A 23,730-nucleotide genomic window follows, 5' to 3' on the forward strand; every position below is an offset into this window, starting at 1 on the left:
TGTGTATCTAGCATGTGTGTGCATCTATCATGTGTGTGTATCTAGCATGTGTGTGCATCTAGCATGTGTGTGCATCTCGCATGTGTGTGCATCTAGCATATGTGTGCATCTAGCATGTGTGTATATATCATGTGTGTGCATCTAGCATGTGTGTGTATCTAACATGTGTGTGCATCTATCATGTGTGTGAATCTAGCATGTGTGTGTATCTTGCATGTGTGTATATAGCATGTGTGTATATAGCATGTGTGTGCATCTAGTATGTGTGTGCATCAAGCATGTGTGTGCATCTAGCATGTGTGTATGTAGCATGTGTGCGTATGTAGCATGTGTATGTATATAGTATGTGTGTATATAGCATGTGTGCATATAGCATATGTGTATATAGCATGTGTGTGTGTGTATCTTGTGTGTGTGTATATAGCATGTGTGCATCTTGCATGTGTGTAGTATATAGCATGCGTGTGTATCTAGCATGTGTGTGCATCTTGCATGTGTGTAGTAATCTGTAGTATATAGCATGTGTGTAGTATATAGCAAGTGTGTAGTATATAGCATGTGTGTACATAGCATGTGTGTCTCTAGTGTGTGTGTGTATCTAGCATGTGTGTATCTAGAATGTGTGTGTATCTGGCATATGTGTATCTAGCATGTGTGTGCATCTTGCATGTGTGTAGTATATAGCATATGTGTGTATCTAGCATGTTTGTACATAGCATGTGTGTATCTAGTGTGTGTGCATCTAGCATGTGTGTGTATATAGCATGTGTGCGCAGCTAGCATGTGTGTGTATCAAGCATGTGTGTATCAAGCATGTGTGTCTCGTGTGTGTGTGTGTGCATCTAGCATGTGTGTGCATCTAGCATGTGTGTATATCAAGCATGTGCGCATATAGTGTGTGTGCATCTAATATGTGAGTGCATCTTGCATGTGTGTGTATCTAGCATGTGTGTATATAGCATGTGTGTGCATCTTGCATGTGTGTGTATCTAGCATGTGTGTGAATCTAGCATGTGCGTATATAGTGTGTGTGTGCTTCTAATATGTGAGTGCATCTAGCGTGTTTGTGTATGTCGCGTGTTTGTGCATCTAGCATGTGTGTGTATCTAGCATGTGTGCGCATCTAGCATGTGTGTGAATCTAGCATGTGTGTGTATCAAGCATGTGCGTGCATTAGCATGTTTGTGTATCTCACATGTGTGTGTCTCTAACATGTGTGTGTGTCCAGCATGTGTGTGCATCTAGTATGTGTGTATATCAAGCATGTGCGTATATAGTGTGTGTGTGCATCTAGTATGTGAGTGCATCTAGCGTGTTTGTGTATGTCACGTGTTTGTGCATCTAGCATGTGTGTGTATCTAGCATGTGTACACATCGAGCATATGTGTGTGAATCTAGCATGTGTGTGTATGAAGCATGTGTGTGTATCAAGCATGTGTGTGTGCATCTAGCATGTGTGTGTATCAATCATGTGTGTATCTCGTGTGTGTGTGTGTACATCTAGCATGTGAGTGCATCTTGCATGTGTGTATCTAGCGTGTGTGTATATATCATGTGTGTGCATCTAGCATGTGTGTGTATCTAGCATGTGTGTGCATCCAGCATGTGTGTGCATCTAGCATGTGTGTGCATCTAGCATGTGTGTGCATCTAGCATGTTTGTGCATCTAGCAGGTGTGTGCATCTAGCAGGTGTGTCCATCTAGCATGTGTGTGTATAGCATGTGTGTGTATCTAGCATGTGTGTGTATCTAGCATGTGTGTATAGCATGTGTGTGTATAGCATGTGTCCATGTAGCATGTGTGTGCATCTAGCATGTGTGTGTATCGAGTATGTGTGTGCATCTAGTATGTGTGTGCATCTAGCATGTGTATATCTAGCATATGTGTACTTAGCATGTGTGTATATCTAGCATGTGTGTGTATCTAGCATGTGTGTGCATCTAGCATGTGTGTGCATCTAGCATGTGTATATCTAGCATATGTGTATATATAGCATATATGTATATAGCATGTGTGTGTATCTAGCATGTGTGTGCATCTAGCATGTGTGTGCATCTAGCATGTGTGTATATCTAGGATATGTGTATATCTAGCATATGTGTATCTAGCATGTGTGTGCATCTAACGTGTTTGTGTATGTAGTGTGTTTGTGTTTCTAGCTGTGTGTGTATCTGCATGTGTGTGTATTTAGCATGTGTGTGCATCTAGCATGTGTGTGCGTCTAGCATGTGTATATCTAGCATATGTGTATATCTAGCATATGTGTATATAGCATGTGTGTGCATCTAGCATGTGTGTGTATCTGGCATGTGTGTGCATCTAGCATGTGTATATCTAGCATATGTGTATATTTAGCATATGTGTATATAGCATGTGTGTGTATCTAGCATGTGTGTGTATCTAGCATGTGTGTGCATGTAGCGTGTTTGTGTATGTAGTGTGTTTGTGTATCTAGCTGTGTGTGTATCTGCGTGTGTGTGTGTGTGTGTGCGTGTGTGTGTGTGTGTGTGTGTGTGTGTGTTGTATGCACGACCACTCAATCCCACTCCCTTCCCCACTTCCACGCACAAGCAGGGTGGTTTGGCACTGCCTTCAGTTTGTCATGGCGATGGAGTAACAACGGCAGATGGATAGAGCCTCCCAGTTTAGCCAAATTAAATTGAAGAATCTTGCACAGGATTCAGCGCCTCAATCACAGGTGAGAGCCAGTGCAGTGAGTGAGTGCATCGTTCTTGAAGGTTTTCAAAGCAGAATGAAAAATGGATTTGCACAATACCAAAAAAAACAACCTCTTGTCCAAGCAACATCAGTAATTGTGTCTGTTTCGCCTACTAAACATGTCATGGCATCTACCCGATAGTGTTTGGGTATCCGCCTTAACGACTTGAGGAAGGATGGGTTCAAATTGCCCACAGGCTGTGCGATCGGTTCAGCCAAGGATTTCCAATCCGGACAAAAGCAAACGCTGCATGGTAAACGGAGTGGAGATGTGTGAGACTGCACAGTCCAACTCGGTGCGCATCGCAGAGATGGCGCCAAATGCACAGCAAATGCACAGCAAATGCACGGGAACACACAGAATGGACGTGGCTGAGCGGGAGCGCTCGACGGACGAGGTTCCGAAATGGGAATGTTGCCACACGTGCTTCACCAACCAGTCGGATGGTTCAGTCGTGCTGCATCTCAGATTATTAAAACTCGGATCACGAAATACGCCGCGGGTGATTTTGCTGAAGTTGCAGGAAGCAGAAGTTTGCTGCTTTGTGTGTCTGGGATGCACACATTGCCCATTTTTTCCCCACGTGTCCCGCTGTTTACAAACGTTCCGTTCTCTGTGCCACGTACCGTGGTTTGTAATTTGAGGGTGAAGACATGTAATGAGGAAAGATGCGTAATTGGCCTCTTATGCATTAATAGAAATGTATGAAATGGAGCGTCACGGTGGGAGATGTTATAATAAAAGGTTATGGATGTGGCGATTCAGGATGGGTGCGGATGGGGAGAGAGGCAGTGAACAATTGTGGATGGATGTCCAAAGAGAATTTGTGGAAAAAAAAAACACCTTAAGAGGCCATTTTTCCCTGCAGAGCAGGTGTTGGACTTTTTTTGGTCCCCTTTTTGAAGCAATGTTTTATGGCCGGATGCTCTTCCTGCCGCCAAACCTGTTGGTCGCCTCTTGCGACACACAGGGAATTACCAGTGAACTGGTACTCAATTTGCCGACCTCGGAAGGCTGGCAGGCTGAGTCAACCCACCTGGCGTTAATTCAACGATCGACCGGGATTCGAACCCAGGATCCTAGAATCTCAAGCTGGCTCCCTAACCGCTAAGCCGGCACCCTAACCGCTAAGATGGCACCCTAACCACTAAGCCGGCACACTAACCGCTAAGCCGGTACCCTAACCGCTAAGATGGCACCCTAACCGCTAAGCCGGCACCCTAACCGCTAAGCCGGCACCCTAACAGCTAAGCCGGCACCCTAACAGCTAAGCCGGCACCCTAACCGCTAAGCCAACACCCTAACCGCTAAGCCAACACCCTAACCGCTAAGGCAGAACCCTAATCGCTAAGCCGGCATCCTAACCGCTAAGCCGGCACCCTAACCGCTAAGCCGGCACCCTAACCGCTAAGCCAGCACCCTAACCGCTAAGCCGGCACCCAAACCGCTAAGCCAGCACCCTAACCACTAAGATGGCACCCTAACCGCTAAGCCGGCACCCTAACCGCTAAGAGGGCACCCTAACCGCTAAGCCGGCACCCTAACCGCTAAGCCGGCAACCTAACCGCTAAGATGGCACCCTAACCGCTAAGATGGCACCCTAACCGCTAAGCCGGCACCCTAACCGCTAAGATGGCACCCTAACCGCTAAGCCGGCACCCTAACCGCTAAGATGGCACCCTAACCGCAAAGATGGCACCCTAACCGCTAAGCCGGCACCCTAACCGCTAAGCCGGCACCCTAAACGCTAAGCTGGCACCCTAACGGCTAAGCGAACACCCTAACCACTAAGCCAACACCCTAACTGCTAAGCCGGCACCCTAACCGCTAAGCCGTCACCCTAACCGCTAAGCCAACACCCTAACCGCTAAGGCGGCACCCTAACTGCTAAGCCGGCACCATAACCGCTAAGCCGGCACCCTAACCGCTAAGCCGGCACCCTAACCGCTAAGCCGGCACCCTAACCGCTAAGCCGGCACCCTAACCGCTAAGCCGGCACCCTAACCGCTAAGCCGGCACCCTAACCGCTAAGCCGGCACCCTAACCGCTAAGCCAACACCCTAACCGCAAAGCCGGCACCCTAACCGCTAAGCCGGCACCCTAACCGCTAAGCCGGGACCCTAACCGCTAAGCCGGCGCCCTAACCGTTAAGCCGGCACCCTAACCGCTAAGCTGGCACCCTAAACGCAAAGCCAACACCCTAACCGCTAAGCCAACACCCTAACCGCTAAGCAGGCACCCTAACCGCTAAGCCGGCACCCTAACCGCTAAGCCAACACCCTAACCACTAAGCCGGCACCCTAATCGCTAAGCCAGCACCCTAACTGCTAAGCCAGCACCCTAACCGCTAAGCAGGCACCCTAACCGCTAAGCCAACACCCTAACCGCTAAGCTGACACCCTAACGGCTAAGCCAACACCCTAACCGCAAAGCCGGCACCCTAATCGCTAAGCCAGCACCCTAACCGCTAAGCTGACACCCTAACCGCTAAGCTGACACCCTAACGGCTAATCCAACACCCTAACCGCTAAGCCGGCACCCTAACCGCTAAGCCGGCACCCTAACCGCTAAGCCAACACCCTAACCACTAAGCCGGCACCATAACCGCTAAGCTGGCACCCTAACCACAAAGCCGGCACCCTAACCGCTAAGCTGGCACCCTAACCGCTAAGCTGGCACCCTAACGGCTAAGCGAACACCCTAACCGCTAAGCCAGCACCCTAACCGCTAAGCCAGCACCCTAACCGCTAAGCCAACACCCTAACCGCTAAGCTGGCACCCTAACCGCTAAGCCAGCACCCTAACCGCTAAGCCAACACCCTAACCGCTAAGCCAACACCCTAAGCACTAAGCCGGCACCCTAACCGCTAAGTTGGCACCGTAACCGCTAAGCCGGCACCCTAACCGCTAAGCCAACACCCTAACCGCTAAGCCAACACCCTAACCGCTAAGCTGGCACCCTAACCGCTAGGCCGGCACCCTAACCGCTAAGCCAGCAACCTAACCGCTAAGCCAACACCCTAACCGCTAAGCCAACACCCTAACCGCTAAGCCGGCACCCTAACCGCTAAGCTGGCACCCTAACCGCTAAGCTGGCACCCTAACCGCTAAGCCGGCACCCTAACCGCTAAGCCAACACCCTAACCGCTAAGCTGGCACCCTAACCGCTAAGCTGTCACCCTAACCGCTAAGCCAGCACCCTAACCGCTAAGCCAACACTCTAACCGCTAAGCCGGCACCCTAACCGCTAAGCCGGCACCCTAGCCGCTAAGCCAGCACCCTAACCGCTAAGCCAACACCCTAACCGCTAAGCTGGCACCCTAACCGCTAAGCCAGCACCCTAACCGCTAAGCCAACACCCTAACCGCTAAGCTGGCACCCTAACCGCTAAGCCAGTACCAGGCTTCAAAGAGAACTTGTGAGAAAAATAAATAAATAAAGAGGATCCACCCAATCTCCACACCATAAATTCTACTCAGAACAGCACTGGTGTTTCTTTAACGGTTAAGGTGGCTGGCTTAAGATCATTAGGTCTTGAGTTCAAGCACCTGTCAATTCCATTGAATTAACACCAGGCGTGTCGACTGAGCTTGTCATCCTTCCGCGGTTGGAAAAATGCGTACCAGCTGCCTGGGAAGGAGGCATTGCATCAGCGGCACAGCCATGCCCCCGAAAAATGATGCAGCCAAATAAATAAATAAACACCCAGAATTTTGTAATAATTTGTGATGAAACAATAAATCATAAGGATCATAATTAGGATCATAATTAGGATCATAATTAGGATCATAAGGGGCGATGATGCGAATAAAGAAGTGGAGGTTTTATAATAAAATAATTGAATAAATAAATAAATCTGTATGTGGCTATGCTGGCAGGATGGGCAGGATGGGCAGGAGGTACGCGCGCTCCGAGGTGTCCAGCCTCAGTTTGAATCTCGACCCAGCTATAAAGTGTCACCCAGGTGTTTCGCGCGTGGGGCTCAGCATCAAGGTGCGCGTCGTCTCTTGGATGGATGTTAAACTGGGTATCGCGTCTGCTGGCATGACTTGGTGGGTGGACCTTAAAAAAAAATCACACAGGGGGTTTCAATGAGACTTGGGCGAGTCATCACCGGCACCCTTAACAAATTAGGGACCTGTGGGCCAACGTGAAACCTGGCCAGCAAGTTTGTGAAAGACTTCGGCCAAAAGTGTTCCCTGACCGATCCCGCAAGAAGATAGGAATACTTGGAGTCGTTGAAGGAGTAACAGGACTGGGTGGGGATAGGGAAGGGGGCAGAGGGAGTGGGTCGCGAGGTCAACGATGCGTGTAAATCTGAGTGTACGTGAAGCTTGCGTCACAAAGCCAAAGGGTCTCCAACTTAAGAATAACCGTGCACGCAATTCCACGCAAGGAGGTCTCCTGGTCCTGCAGTGGGGTTGCGCAACTTATCCCATTGGCAACTCCAAAGCAATCACATGAGTGGGGCTGCTTTTTCAAGGGGAGGATTGCGGAGGGGTGGGGGTTAGGGAAGGGGGCAGAGGGAGTGGGTTGCGAGGTCAACGATGCGTGTAAATCTGAGTGTACGTGAAGCTTGCGTCACAAAGCCAAAGGGTCTCCAACTTAAGAATAACCGTGCACGCAATTCCACGCAAGGAGTTCTCCTGGTCCTGCAGTGGGGTTGCGCAACTTATCCCATTGGCAACTCCAAAGCAATCACATGAGTGGGGCTGCTTCTTCAAGGGGAGGATTGCGGAGGGGTGGGGGTTAGGGAAGGGGGGCGTTGCGGTGCAGGACGGTGGTGGTGTGTGTGTGTGTGTGTGTGTGTGTGTGTGTGTGTGTGTGTGTGTGTGTGTGTGTGTATTGATTGACAATTATTGCATTACCTGGGAGGGAAGAAGAGTGGTCGAAGAGAAATAGAATCGTTCAGAGTGCTTTTCCTCTCTCCTCATCTCCATGCTGCGCAAGCCGGTCCATTAGCACATCCTGGGGACTCGGATCCCGAGAAGGTCCCACGGTTGACGCTCCTGCAATAGCAACGACAGCGGGGTGCGGGCAGCGGATGTCGACCAGGATGCCCGCAGGGAGCCAAAAAAGAGCCCGCAGGGAGCCAAAAAAGGGCCCGCAGGGAGCCAAAAAGAGCCCGCAGGGAGCCAAACAAAGCCCGCAGGGTGAGAAAATGGTCCGGGTACCCAAAAGGATGGGGGAGACGGGGGTCGAGTGGTAACGACCCCTCAAAGCGCTCCGACTCAATACGGGGGAAGAAGAGGAAGAAGGATGCGGCGGTCGTGTGTCCGCAGTCCCCGGGACGAAACAGACCGTCCAATAATTGTACGCACGAGTTCCCTTGTAGTTGTACGAAGTGACGACGCTTGTGAATCCGCCAACAATGAGCGCACCAGCACCTATTTGCGCTACGTACCAACACAAAGCATACAGTGTGCTTATCCGAAACACTCGTGTGCCAAAGACGTGCACCTGCACTTTCCACGCGTGCACGTACGCATCCCGCACCCGGAGGGCGCCGAGCAACTACGGAGAGGCGACGCGGGAAAGTGTCCGGACAAGCGCGGGACGCACGTCCATCGAGAGCAGGATCTCCGCGGATCGTGGCGGAGTCGCGTTGGCCCGAGGAGGGGGAATCGTTCGGACAGCTCCCGAACAAGCGCGCGCTGCCGTGTGCAGAGACGCGGAGGCGGGGCGGAGGGGCAAAGGGGGGGGGGGGGGGTTCCTTGGAGGGCGGAGCGAGCTTTGCGTGGGCGGGGTTTAAACTGCGAGGGGCGGATCGTCGAGTGCTGCGCTTGGAATGTCAATGCGGTGCGAGGGAGACTGAGCTGCAGCCGCTTCGTACTAAATAGTAATAGTAGCCTAATAATAGTACTTGAGCGCACACGCTCACGGTGCGGCAACCATATTAACTCCGGATGACGTTGGTGTAATAGGATCAAGGAAAGGAAAATATATCCTATTTATGGGTTGGGGTATTGGAAGGGACGGGGTTGCTGAACATATACCTTATACCCCTCCCGACCCCCCACCCACCCCAGTGATGAAAGGTTTCTTTTTCTCCAAACACGAATGCAGGTCAAATCAATGGGTATCATTCCATTAATGGGGATTGATTGATTCGATGCGATTCGATGCCTGGACCATGAGCATGACTCCGTCTCCGTGACAGTTCAAGGGGTCCACGAGCCACCTGCCTAGGGGAGCGGTGACGTCATGACGTTGCTTTTTTTTAAACCATCTTTGTCCACTGAAAAAGGCTCTCTGACTCAGCTCGAAACGTACACCCAAAGGCATTGTGTCTGCGCTGTGCTAGATATGGGGAATCCTTATTATCGTCTACAAGGGACAAAATACACGCCACCTGGTATTTATACACACCTCAAGGCCAAGCGTCTCAATAGGCTCAATCACGGATTGCTGCATCTCTTACCCCAAGGCGAAGGTCTTTAACGGTGGCCAAAGAGAGATGATGAAATACTCGATGCGACTGATCATAGCAGCTTCAACCTCAAACCTTCATAAAATGGATCCACGAAAGGCAATCAACAGAGAAGTCAACACTTACAATGCAGGTAGGAGTCAATGCGCAATCCAACAGTTTATAGACAAGTTATATTGCCACTCAGTCTCTATCTCTATCTCTATCTCTATCTCTCTCTCTATCATATATATATATATATATATATATATATATATATATATATGTATATATATATGTATATATATATATATATATATATATATAGTTGCGGTTTTGAGTCTGTCAAGTGAGCCTAATAAAGGTTAAAGTTTGCCCCCCATAGCTAGTCACACAAGCAACATGTAGCCTCGCGATAGTATAGTTATGTCTTAGTATTTGTAAGCTTAGTCCTTTTCCTTTGCTAGTTCTGCGTTGAGTAGGAGCCAGGAGAATAGGCCCTACTTCTACCGATCATTCTACATCCATAGGCTCGATCCATTTTGCTAAACGCTGGTTGATCATTGGGCGAGTTAACACGAGGCAGGCCGAGGAAGGTCGGGGCGGAGTCGAGGGTGGAGCGGCAGAAGCGCTGACGGTAAGCACGGGCCGCCAATCAGAGCTCGGAGGTGGTGACGGCAGCGTGGCATCAGAGGGTGTGGTGAGAAGGTTCGAGTGAGTTCCAGAAGGTTCGGGGGGCATAGCTATAAAACCGGCTGCGCGAAAGCCCTCAAGAGGACTGAAGCGAAGGACTTACTGTGAGAGAGAAAGATAAAGGACGAGCGCGGGAAAGCCGAGAGCAAAGGAGGACTCGCGGCAGTTGATGAACTTGATGAACTTCACGCACTTGCACGAGAGCGGTACACCGGTACAGATACGCGGGCGCAGCCAGATGCACTTGGACCGAATACCGCACATTTGAGACGCGCGAGTGAGAACGGCTGAGTAACCACCAGCCGCGCTAAAGTCCGCCCTTTGCCGTTCCGCCCCATCATGTTTGTTCGGGAGACGCGCTACGAGTCCCTGCCTTCGCCTGCCACCATCTTCGCGGGACGTGCCGGGGCCGTGGAGAGCCAGACGGGGACCATCTCTGGACGGACGACCACATCGACACGTGGGCTGACCAGCGACCCATCTGCAATTCCCTGTGTGAGTGTGAGACGGCCCGTTGTCCAAGGGATAAGTTAAGACTGCTTAAGGTTGCTCTGTGTCTCTTCGTCCTTGAACTTGTATATATGTGTGGGAAATAATTAAACCATTTGTTCTTCCTTTCTTCCTGATTCGACCGTTTCTGTGGTATCTTCGATTGGCTAAGCGTGGTATGGGTAGAACCGCTCTAATCGGGTTCCAATATCTAAGTAACTGCGCGGACCACGTGTACGCAATCCGTTTGGCGTACTCAAACCACACGTGGTTCGTGCAAGGCTTGTTTCCTTGCTCCCAGGGCAGCGCGGGGAATTAGGTATGAGCGAGAAGTGGTCCCGAAACCCTACTCCGCGTGTGTCCGAGAGGGACGTCTCAAGTCTCGGTTCCGCCAAGCCCAGAAAGACAAGGGGATTAATCCCCCCTTGATAAGGGGATTTAGGGCGGTGTAGAGAACCGTAACTATATATATATATATATATATATATATATATATATATATATATATATATATAATATATATATATATATATATATATAATGTATATATATATATATATATATATATATATATATATATATATATATATAATGTATATATATATATAATGTATATATATATATAATGTATATATATATATATATATATATATATATAATGTGTGTATATATATATATATATATATATATATATATATATATATAATGTATATATATATATATATATATATATATATATATATATATATATATATATATATATATATATATATATATATATATATATATATATGCGTACACACAGGCAAAAATCACAATTATTGGAAAACGTCCGTAAATGAAAAATTACGCAAATACCCGTAAAATTGTCCTTTAAAAACCTCAATCGATATCTAGCATTTGAACATTGCAATTTCTAAAACTGCAAACTGTGAAATAAAGATCTCCATGAAAATGTACGTAAATAACCGTAAAATCGTCCTTAAAAAAACAAGCAATATCTAGCATTTGAACACTGTAATTTCTATAGCTGTAAACTATGAAATAAACATGGCAATAATGTCCATAAATAAATAAAAAGAATGTCAGTGAATTAAAATTTATATTAAAAACATAAAAGCATCCTTTAAAAAAAACCTAAATCAAAATCTTGCGTTTGAAAATTGTAATTTATATAACTGTAAAATGTGAAATAAAGATCTCAATGAAAATTTATGTAAAAACAGTGAACGCATCTGTAAAATACATAAATAAGTAAATGAACCTAAACTGATGTCCAGCAGCAGGTCGGTGATGCTTGCCTATAATCATAAAGCTTCTATTTATTATGTACCTACATACGAAGCATGGTTTGTTATTGCTTACACAATGTGCAAGCATACCCCACTAGTCTAATTAATAAAGCTCTTTATAACCACATTGATTGACTGACTGACCTATTGACTGACTGACTGATATCAATGTTCAGGACCTTCCGGGTGTCGTAGAAAGCTGACATTTAGCATGCCAGTGGACATCGACGCCGGTACACCGGGAAAAATCATAGAAAGCTCAGAAAGCTTCCCTAAATGAAAATTTACATTTTAAAAAACCGTAAACGCACATGTAAAAAAAAAATCTCGATCGATAGCTAGCATTTGAAAATTGTAATTTCTATAACTGTAAACTGTGAAACAAATATCCCAATGAAAATTTACGTAAATAATAAAAGCATCCTTTAAAAAGCCTCAGTCGACATCTAGCATTTGAACATTGTAATTTATATAACTTTAAACTGTAAAATAAACATGACAATGTCTGTAAATGAAAAATATAAGTGTCAGTGAATTAAAATTTACGTAAGTAACCATAAACGCATTAGTAAAAAAAAAACCACATCAATATCTAGCATTTGAAAATTGCAATTTCTATAAATGTAAGCTGTGAAATAAACATGACAATAATGTCCGTAAATGAAAAAAAAGAAAAAGCATCCGTAAATGAAAATTTACGTTAAAAAACGTAAACTCATATGTAAAACAAAAAATCTCAATCAATGTCCAGCATTTGAAAATTGTAATTCTTATGACTGTAAACTGTGAAATAAAAACCTCAATGAAAATTTATATAAAAACAGTAAACGCATCTGTAAAATAAATAAATAAACCTAAACTGATATCTAGCAGCAGGTCGGTGATGCTTGCCTATAATCATAAAGCTTCTATTTATTATGTACCTACATTTGAAGCACGGTTTGTTATTGCTTACACAATGTGCAAGCATACCCCACGAGTCTAATATAAACTCAACATCAAAAGAAACTTATCAAATCTTTTGAAGGACACTCATTGAAATCCTCCACGCAAAAATGAAAAAAATTTGAATACAGAGGTAAAGTTCAGCTATCTTTACTAAACACATGTCAATAAACAAGAGGTTGCCTCAATCACAAAAAACAAAAAGCATGAACATCACAAGGGGTGGTGCAACAAAAGTCACAGCACTGCAACACAAAGGCACGCACCTGAATACAGTCAAAACGACATGACACAGGAATGGGCACAACACTCCTAACAGTCAAGGACAGAATGACTGCAGTCCTCAATATCTTGTGTGTCTTCCCTGAGCTGTGCTGCAGGCTGTACACCTCCGACGCATGCTCTGTACCAGACGTCTGATGCAGTCCTGGGGAAGTCTGTCCCACTCCTGCAAGCTTTGAATGAGCATTTGCCAATTGACAGCCGTTGATCTCCTCGATGCAAGACGTCGACCAAGCTCATCCCATAAATGCTCAATGGGATTGAGGTCAGGGCAATAAGGCATCAAAGGCATCACTTCAACAACCTGTTCCTGGAGGAAGTTGGTGGTCAGGCGAGCAGCATGGGGTCGAGCGTTGTCCTGCTGGAAAACTGCGATGTCAGGATGAGCCTGGAGAAATGGCAGTAGATGAGGTCTCAAAACTTCATTGACATAACGCTGACTAGTGAGATTGCTTTCGATGACGACCAGAGGTGTCCTGAAACGGGTGGAAATGCCGGCCCATACCATCAAACTGGGTCCTCCACAACGATTGATCTGGCAAATACAGCATGATGCATACCTTTCCCCACCTCTGCGCCATACATGTTGACGCCCATCAGCAGCATGGAGGAAAAATCTGGACTCATCTCTGAACAAGACTGCACTCCACTGTTGCTGTGTCCAGTGGTGATGCTGCAGACACCATCATAGTCTGTTCCACCGATGCACTGCGTTCAACACTGGACCTCTGCAAGGACGTCTTGCCACCAGTCCCCGACTTCTCAAGCGCCTCCGCACAGTAGAGACACTGATGCGGTTGTTGTGGCGACCTTTTGTCACTGCAGCTGTTTGCATCGCAGGCGGAATCGATCACGAAGATGCTGCAGCACAATCCAGCGGTCTTGGTTTGGGGTGGTTACCCGTGGTCTTTCCTCTTCGTGGACCATCATTCACAGTTCCAGTTTCACCGTAACGCCTGACCAGGTTGGAAATTGCAGGCTGTGAGCAACCAAGACGTTGGGCAATTGTTTGCTGGCTTACACCAGCCTCAAGCATCCCAATTGCCCTTAAAGGTTGTTCAGATGTCAGGCGTGGCATCTGAATTTTCTTGTTGTTTTTCCTGTCAGAAGCCTCTAGAGTGACTGTAGACAGTAGTAAATGAATGTCTAACCACAAGAACAGAAGGATTTCATTATGAGGGTCATTATTTGAAGGGAAAGATCCCTATACAGAACCACTCAAGCATGCCATTGTTGATCAACCAGGTGATTGAAGTGAAGTTCCAGTTACATAATCAGCCATTACAATTGAAGAAACGTGTTTGTAAAGCTGCACATTTCAAAAAATGAAAGTGATAAGTTTATTTTGATGTTCAGTTTATATATATATATATTTAACATACCCATCTGACAAACTCAACAGTGGATAGGCACCCCAAACATTAAACAAGCAGCCATGGGATCTCACATCAAGCTTCTCCAGCATTCAACTTGGCTGTTCACAACGCTAGACCCAATGAGAGCAAAAATAAGCTGTTCAGGTATCCTAGCGGTGACTATGAAGTATTAACCTGCCATGTAATGTGAAAATATGGCTTTCCTCATCTGATGGGTTGTCTTACTGAAGTGGAGGGATAATGGAGAGGCTTTCGCCTTGAGATGTCAAGGATGCGCCTTCCTGGTGGTATCATCGTGGCAGAAGCAAGAGAGCAAATGGCTGGCTTTCTTGGTAGTATATATGATATTTCCTAAAGTGTACTCAGGTTGGAAAAGAGCACTTGTGCAGTGCTCCAAGCCTCTATAAAGTATGGGAGAACTGGAGAGACTGTTGTGAATACCCTGAGCAAGATAGCAGCAACTGTTGCGAATCATTTTGTGGGCTGGATGTGGATTTCTCGTAAAGCTCGGAGTGTTCAGATTGAAAAAAGTTACAGGGCAAAACAAAAGCCTGCAACAGAAAGGTTGCTAGAGGAAGACCTTGCAAGGAATAAATAGCAGGATAAAAAGGCTTTCTTGAAATATATATATATACTAGCGGGGTCACCCGTGGGAATCCCACGGGCATGGATGTGTGTGACATTTCGACATATTGAGTTAGATGCTGCACATTCATTTTTACAAAATGGTTACTGGCAAGTCATCAGATCCAGAAATGGTGTGATGAACACAATTTATTTATTTCACATAATATGTGACCCCTCACTCCTCTCCACCTGACACTCTCCTGTCTCCACCTGACACTCTCCTCTCTCCACCTAGCACTCCTCTCCTCTCCAATCCCTCACATTCCTCTCCTTTCCAATCCCTCACCTCTCCAATACCTCACACGCCTCTCCAATCGCTCCTCACACTCCTCTCCAATCGCGCCTCACACTCCTCTCCAATCGCGCCTCACACTCCTCTCCAATCGCGCCTCACACTCCTCTCCAATCGCGCCTCACACTCCTCTCCAATCGCGCCTCACACTCCTCTCCAATCGCGCCTCACACTCCTCTCCAATCGCGCCTCACACTCCTCTCCAATCGCGCCTCACACTCCTCTCCAATCGCGCCTCAAACTCCTCTCCAATCGCGCCTCACACACCTCACACACCTAGCGGGGTCACCCGTGGGAATCCCACAGGCATGGATGTGTGTGACATTTCGACATATTGAGTTAGATGCTGCACATTCATTTTTACAAAATGGTTACTGGCAAGTCATCAGATCCAGAAATGGTGTAATGAACACAATTTATTTATTTCACATAATATGTGACCCCTCACTCCTCTCCACCTGACACTCTCCTGTCTCCACCTGACACTCTCCTCTCTCCACCTAGCACTCCTCTCCTCTCCAATCCCTCACATTCCTCTCCTTTCCAATCCCTCACCTCTCCAATCCCTCACACTCCTCTCCTCTCCAATCCCTCACACGCCTCTCCAATCGCGCCTCACACTCCTCTCCACGGAGAGGTTGCCGTGACGGTGTGATATATGTGTGTGTGTGTGTGTGTGAGAAAGAAAGGGTCAAAACAGGTGCCGGGCCAATTAAGCATGTAGCATACAAGGAGAGTGCTTTGACCATGCAGTGAGTGCCAGAGGTGTTGAATGCATAATTTTGCAAAGGTGGGCGGTCCGCTTCGAAAGTCCGCTTATCCGCTTATCCGCTGCAGCGGACTAACGTTTTCGAAGCGGATAAGCGAATCGGAACAACCCCCGGAAACCGAAGCGGATAAGCGTAAGCGGACTACCGAAAAATTAAAGCGCATCGCGATTCGCCAAATCAGCTGTTAGCCTGAGCCGTTACTCTAGAATTGTGAATATTTATTTAAGTGAATAATAAGTGAAGCCCTAACAACTCGGCTCTCGCCCAATCTCTTCCCGCTCGAGTTCCGTGATGCTTGGGTAACTCTGTTTCTCAGGCATAACACGCCGCTCCCGAGCTCTGCCTCGGTCGAGCGCGTGTTCAGCTACGGGTCGGACATCCTCAGGCCTAAGAGGTCGGCCCTGGCTGCACCGAACTTCGAGGCCCTCGTCTTCATGAAGGGCAACCTCCAAATCCTCAAGAAGGCCCACGAGGTGGAGGAGGAAGACGAGGACTAGTCAACAGACTGCTAGTCTGTTGACTAGTAGACTCTCTTGTCAAAGAAAGGACGGGCAAATTGATTTTTCTTTAATGTAACTTGCATATATTAAAATTATATTTAAATTAACTGTAGAGTAGAGTAGAGTCGAGTGGAAAACTTTATTTCAAAAAATTTTGAATAAATTTTATTTAAATAAAAATGTATATTTTCGATCTTAAAAGCTTTGTTTGTCTTTGTAGTAGTTAGAAATGGCTATTTAGGCTTAAAAAGCATTAAATTCCCTTTAGAAACGTGAAAAATCGCTTTAAAAACGTCGAAGCGCTTTTAAAAAATCGAATCGAAGCGGATAAGCGGATAACCGGTAAGCGGACTAAGATTTTCGGCCGCTGAAGCGGATAAGCGAATCGGACTACACGGGCTGGCGGAGCGGATAAGCGGTAAGCGGACTTAAAATTTTCCGAATCGCGCCCACCTTTATAATTTTGTATCTAAATTTACAAAAGAAATCGAGGAGGTTCGAGCAAAAGAAACAATTTGCTTTGCGGCTGAGCGATACCCAAAGATACTCGTTTCTGGTACATGTGTAGGAGATGTGCTGTAAGATAGTGGTCACCCACAAAGTGGAGCAGAGGGTCTTCCTCTCGGTTGTAAGGAAAGGCCAGAGATGGCTCAAGAGTCAACCTGAAGACGTGTGACTGGATTACAAATGTCCTTGTGGGCTTTTTTGGTGTACAGGATCTCGGTGAACATTTGTTTCACTTCGTCACGATGGCAACGTCGCGTGCGAAGCATTTACCCTGGTCACAATGCCCACAGTATAATGACGCCACAATGCCTGCGATATCTTAATTCATCATCTCCGAACTACCTGATGAGCATCATGACCAGAAACACACAATGTTTTTCTGGTTCAGTGGTTCCTGTTGCTCAGTGTGACAATGTCGTTGCATCATTCTCGAAGTGTTGATGCATCCCGTTTGAGGAGAAATTGCACACAAAGATCAGAAGAAAAATTCTTCGAGACCCGTTCAGTTCAGTCCTTTTTCGCAATATTGATCAGAATTCAGATCAGAATCAGATCAGATCAGATCAGATCAGAAGATCAGAATATTGATCAGATCAGAAGGTTGGATCAGACAAATGAGGGAATATCTTTTTACGCGTACATGGGAAAGGTGGATAAATAAAAACATCACCCTGATACAGCAGAGCAGTTTGATTATTTACTTTGACTCAGCTCATATGCTTTTCCTTAATACTCTTCGCCAAACATCCTTCGTGAAAATCTGACAAAAAAGCTCTCGGAGTGAATGTCTGGACATTTTTTTCTATATCACATAAATCACATAAATTTTTCTATCACATTTCTATCACATATCACAGTTTTTCATGGATCACATAAATTTGTGAACACTCCTTTACACCTCTCATTGGAAAAAATAGCGACAGGCAGAAATGTTTAATGTGAAATCTCTTCTCTAAATGACCATCATCCAGGTGGCAACGAAAGGAAATCCTCAATTCCAGAGATATTTTGAATCCTTTTTCCCAAACATTTTAATTAAAACTCTAACTTTCATTTCCATCTTGAGGATCAGGGATGACCTTGGACATATGTATACACAAGTTGGGTCATCCAATCAAGATTAGGTTACTTAGACTTAAGTAAAACATCAAGAAGATAATGGTTTAGAACTGCAGAAAAAACTGAACTTAGCAGTGCAACATGGCAGGGATGGGCCATTTTTAGGTCATCTCATCTCGATTCGAAGAGATGAACTCATAAAATGGGTCGTGATGTCCGGATGTCTGTTCATCCGTCCGTCCGTCCGTCCATCTGTTAACTTTTTGTTACTCCTCTCTTATCACCTGGCTGATTGTTCTGAAACTTGACACATGAATACAAGACAGTAAGTAGCCCACACAATGGCTCAGGCTACGATTTCTCGATTTCGGATCATGGGGGCTTCCAGGGGGAGTTACCTCCAAAACTTCAGATCCCTACTCGTTCCTTATTTACGAACCGGTTTCTCTGAAACCTGATACAGCCCTTCTATTTGATGGCCCACAGGATCACACAGTTTAGATTTTTCGATTTCGAATCAGGGGGCTCCAAGGAGGGGTTTCCCCAAATCAGCAGAGGTCTGAACTACAATCTCAAGAGATGACTGTCAACCCATAGGGGGCTATTTTTCCATTAATATGGCCTAATTTCGGTGTTTAATGTCTCCCGCATTGAAGCGGAGTCCATGGCATATCACTTTCCCAACGGAAACATGTAAGTGGTCTCTCCTATGGCATATCACTTTCCCAACGGAAACATGTAAGTGGTCTCTCCTTCTTCTGCCGCCCCCTTTCTGGCCTTGCACCATCTGCCCTTTCTGTGCTTTGTCCCCCAAGGTTTCTTTTCTGCATATAGCCTGGAATTAAATTGCATTAAATCAGACTTTTTCCACCTTTACACATCGCAACCCGCACCTTACAAGTGAAAAAGAAATTCCACAAATTTCAGAAAATACATTAAAAATACAAAACTAGCTTATCTTGGTTGGATAAGTGTCCAACCCCCTGAGTTAATACTTAGTGAAAGCATCTTTGACAGCAATTACAGCCGTGAGTCTGTTGGGATAGGTCTCCACCAACTTTGCACACCTTGATTGGGCAACATTTGCCCATTCTTTTGTACAAAACTGTTCAAGCTCAGTCAAGTTGCATGGGGAGCGTTGCTGGACAGCAATCCTCAAGTCATGCCACAGATTTTCGATTTGGATTTAGGTCGGGGCTCTGACTGGGCCACTCAAGGACATTTATCTTTTTGTTCCTTAGCCGCTCCCATGGAGCTTTGCCTGTGCGCTTCGGGTCGTTGTCATGCTGAAAGGTGAACTTCCATCCCAATTCCAGCTTTCTTGCAGAGGAGTTTTTCCTCCAGGATTTTTCTGTATGTTGCTCCATCCATTTTCCCATCTATCCTGATAAGTGTCCCAGTCCCTGATGATGAGAAACATCTCCATAACATGATGCTGCCACCACCATGCTTCACAGTAGGGATGGTGTTCTTTGGGTGATGTGCTGTGTTGGGTTTGCGCCAACGTAACGTTTTTCATTTAGGTGGCCTCTCTGCAATTCAGGCCTCTTGGTGGCCTCTGTGATCAGGCTCCTCCTTGCTTGGTCATCCAGTTTGGAGAGAGGGCCTGATCTAGGCAGGGTCTTGGTGGTACGATAAACCTCCCACTTCTTAATGATTATCTTGAATGAGCTCCAAGAGATAGCCAAGGCCTTTAAATATTTTTATACCCATCCCCTGATCTGTGGCTTTCCACAACTTTATCCCGGAGGTATTTTGAAAGAAAGCTCCTTGGTGCTCATGGTTGTCTTTACTGTGAGATGAACGACTTTACTGTGGACTTATCCAACCAAGATATTCTAGTTTTGCATTTTTAATCAATTTTCTGAAATTTTTAGAATTTTTTTTTACTTGGAGGTTTTGGGTTACGATGTGTAAATAAAGATGGAAAAAGACTGATTTAATGCAATTTAATTCCAGGCTACAAGGCAACAAAAGGAGGAAAATTTGAAAGGGGCTGTAGACTTTCTAGAGGCAATGTATAATATATTTCTAGATGAGTTAATCTCGAATGCACTTACACATACACATACATAGGCTCACATTCAGGGTCTGCCTAGCAGGCACATAAGACATCGGCCATTATAAAGCTTGCAATGTTGGTGTGACAAATTTCTGAGAACATCCTGTGATTTCTTAGACTCAATAGCTCAGTGGGCTGTCATTGCATAAGTGGTGAGGTCCTTGGGTTCAAGTCCCGGGTTGAGTCAGAATTTTTTCACACCAGCCGCAGGCAGGAATTTATTCCTGTTTGTCAAAAAAAATTACAAATATATATATATATATATTGTTACGGACACGGTTTTTGGATGTTATTTTACCGAGCGGTGGTGTATTTAACCGCGTCCGAACAGTTACTCCCCGATTAGAACCCGATTCCACCCGAACGTTGACTAATCGCGCTACAGATATTCAATTGGGAAACCTCTAAAGCGACCGAAAGAGAAGAAGAGAGAAGAAAGACAGAGTTTGGAGGAAGAACAGATTTATTATACACACACAAGCAATATTTTAGAGCGACCAATATTATTTACAGCAATAGATGGAAAAGAGCAGTCACACAGTGCATTGTTAACTTATTCTATTTCATTTACTTAATCCCCAAGACAAACGAGTAGGACAGGACGTTCACACTCACACGGTGGATATTGCAGGCAGGTAATGGCTCGAGGTTGATTGCTTGAGAGGAAGGCAAGGTCGGAGGCAGCAGCTTTCAACCCCTCGCGGTTTTGGCGGGAAAACCTCCGTCGCGTATCCGCGGCCGTCACGCGCTGGCTCGGCACACCTGCTCCTCTTCCTGGGGTGGAGCCGTCTCCCTCCGTTCAGCGCGTCTCTCCAACGACAGGGGATATTGCAGGCAGGTAGGGCTTGCGGTGGATTGCGCTCCTCTTCCAGGTCATCCCCCAGCGTATCTCTCAAGGCCTCTCCGTAAAGCAGTTCCTTACATTCGCTTTTATCACCTCCGGCGGAATTAAGCCGCCGGCTCCGAGGGCACGCCTACCGGGTCACTCACCGCGGTGTTGATTGGCTGTTAGGGCCGGTTCACTCCTGCCCTCTTCTGACGAGGTGGAGACACGCCTTTCTTCTCCGACCCTGTTTCATGGCCAATGGTGGTTGAAGAGAAAAACCGACCAAAATGCGGAAGGCAAATGGAAGGGAGGTTTTGGGGAAATTGGAAGGGCCTACGCTTATTTTGTTTGATACAATGCAAAGTCAATCTAGTGGAAAACACATACTTAGCCTACATGGAATAAGGAAATACACTATTTAAAAGATATATCGTGACCTGCGTGTATGTTCTATGAAATTAATTAGGAGGACGGCTGCGACCATTATTTACATTACCAGGATGTTACCATACCAAAACCATACTCTTCACATCCGTTACCCTTCCTCCAAAATTGTTACACTCCTCAAAACCCGTTACACTTCTCAAAATCGTTACACTGCACCCTCCTTTCTTCAGGCACGTCCTCGGGCCTACTAGACTTAACTGAGTGTGACATGTAGGTGTAATTCCCTCTACAATTAACCTGACCCTGAGTGTGACAATTTTAAAACACAAATAAGTATGTCCCCCTATTGCATTGCATCCTGTCTAACAGACTCAAGCCCACAGCTAACCGAATTACGGAATTATTCTGAAACTATACATTTACGGTGGGGAGCATTATTTACAATGACGTGATTTCTTATTTACAACGCAACCCAGGACCTGTGTGTTTTTTTCTTTTCTTTTTAGGGAACAAGAGAAAGAAATTCCTGTTGGGAGGGAGGAGACAGCACGCATTGCATCGATGCACCAGTACCAATACCACCAAAGCACCCAAAAGCACCACAAGCACCACAAAGCACCACTCGGTGCGCAGTCACCATGGTTCATAATAAACACAACAAAACAACTGGTGGTGGTCTTCTCCTTGTCTGCTGGGCCGATGTTCTTCCCAACGTCTTCTGGCTTCATGCGGCCTATTTGGACATAATAAAAGGCACAACTTGTGTCCATTTTTATTTAGGGCCTCAGGGGCCAACTAAGGGTGGTCCACCTGTTTGGCATAGGTGCCACCTTACCGAGGTCCGCAAGCAAGATTCCCTGGCCACTATGGCCGGTTTCCAACAGAGGTGCCCTGCCCCAGAACCTGGGGTCCATCAAGTGGTACTTGGCCGCAGAACAGCGGTCCATAAAGTGGTACATCAACGCAATGCGTGCTGGTTCTGGGAATCTCGGGCGCACAATGGCCACCTCACGCACGCTCCCCTCGGCACCCAATGGCGCACAGGTCATGTGGGAGACAAAAGAAAGACAATTGAGCGAGGGGTAAGGTCACAAGGGTACACGTCAAACAAGGCAATGCAAGGTGAAATGCGTACGGAGGGCGAAGTGAGAAAGCTCGTCCCTACCGTACGTCACCCCCCTGTCACCTACACTACCCTTGCTCTTACCCCATATTTACAAAATCTACCCATTTACAAATTCGTCACTACTGTCACGTCTTCCCCATGTTTCCCTTATACCAAATTCGTCACCACAATCCCTCTACTTCAAAATTTGCCATCATCAATTCATCATCAATCCTCAAAAGGAGGGAGAGATGGAATTACGCACAATGTCACACCCACGTCATGATGCGTCTCACAACCCAAACATTTGCACAGTAAAAAATAATCAAACATGGCATGGTGTGGAGTACCTGTCACCTCAGGTGAGTGGATGCAGATGGTGTGAGGAGATCCTTCATCCTAACTATCCTCTAAATGATTTTAACACACTTTACACTACCCGGGGTCTTTCCCTGCCAATCCATTGGCAATCTTACTCTATGTGGTTCTAATAACCAATTCCCATTGACTAACTGTGGTGCTTCTCAATTTGGGGTCTCACTCCCCCGATTCATCTCCCGGTGCTCTAGCACAATTTCTGGGCTGCGACGTGTACCTCTCCCAACAGGTCTACCCACCTGCACACCTCCACCACTGTAGTTGCCACCCGAGCTTACCTAGCTCCTCACCCTAACCTAACTACCTGGGGACAGCCCCTCTCCTGGCTCTGTCACCCCATGGTGCCCTCTGGCACTGGGCTACCCGGGTCCGTCCTCCGGATCCTCGGGCCCCATTCACAACAACTACTACTGGCTCCCAGAGCCCACCTGCGGCCTCACCTGGCCGACATCCTCACAGTGGTGGAGTGCCCAAACCAACTACACACACTAACAGGCTACACGCCCAGCCATTTCCACAACACCAATGCACCCATCCACATACCATTCTGTCACCCGCACCACAGATGCCAATATCCAACCACAATTTACCTGTACCCTCTACCTAACACTTACACTACCCGCCCCGGGTATCCGTGATGGGGGTCCACTCTTCCCCCATTCACACCTTCGCACCATCCACTCCACTCCACAATTTCCACCATTCTCACTCCACGACCATCCATTCCAATACTCCAGATATCCCACACTACCATTTATTCCACACTGCCACATACACCTGTTCTTCATTCACCTGTCGTTGCACACCTGTGCAATCATACCTGGTGCCACCTGCACCCTCCTTTCTTCCTGGACCATTTGGTCAACACAACACGCAATCACCACTACTCCCTCATACACTGCTCCACCCACCTGTTCAGTTGCACACCTGTGCAATCACACCTGTTCCATTCTCACCTGTTCAATCCTCACACACACGGCATCATCTCAGCTAACTACTCCCCTCTGAAAC

General features: G+C 46.5%; 1 protein-coding gene across 1 annotated transcript in view; it reads right to left on the reverse strand.

Moving 5' to 3' along the window:
* The window catches only part of LOC137416836 (transmembrane protein 132E), a 624,957-nt gene extending 617,191 nt beyond the window's left edge, over positions 1-7,766 (reverse strand). Inside the window, exon 1 of the mRNA XM_078768122.1 lies at positions 7,589-7,766. Coding sequence (XP_078624248.1) covers positions 7,589-7,660 — 72 coding nt within the window. The 5' untranslated portion in view covers positions 7,661-7,766. The remainder of the gene's footprint in view (positions 1-7,588) is intronic.
* Between the last annotated feature and the right edge of the window lie 15,964 nt (positions 7,767-23,730).

The sequence above is a fragment of the Myxine glutinosa genome, chromosome 14, assembly GCF_964187855.1.
Source record: "Myxine glutinosa chromosome 14, kmMyxGlut1.1, whole genome shotgun sequence".
Taxonomy (NCBI): domain Eukaryota; kingdom Metazoa; phylum Chordata; class Myxini; order Myxiniformes; family Myxinidae; genus Myxine; species Myxine glutinosa.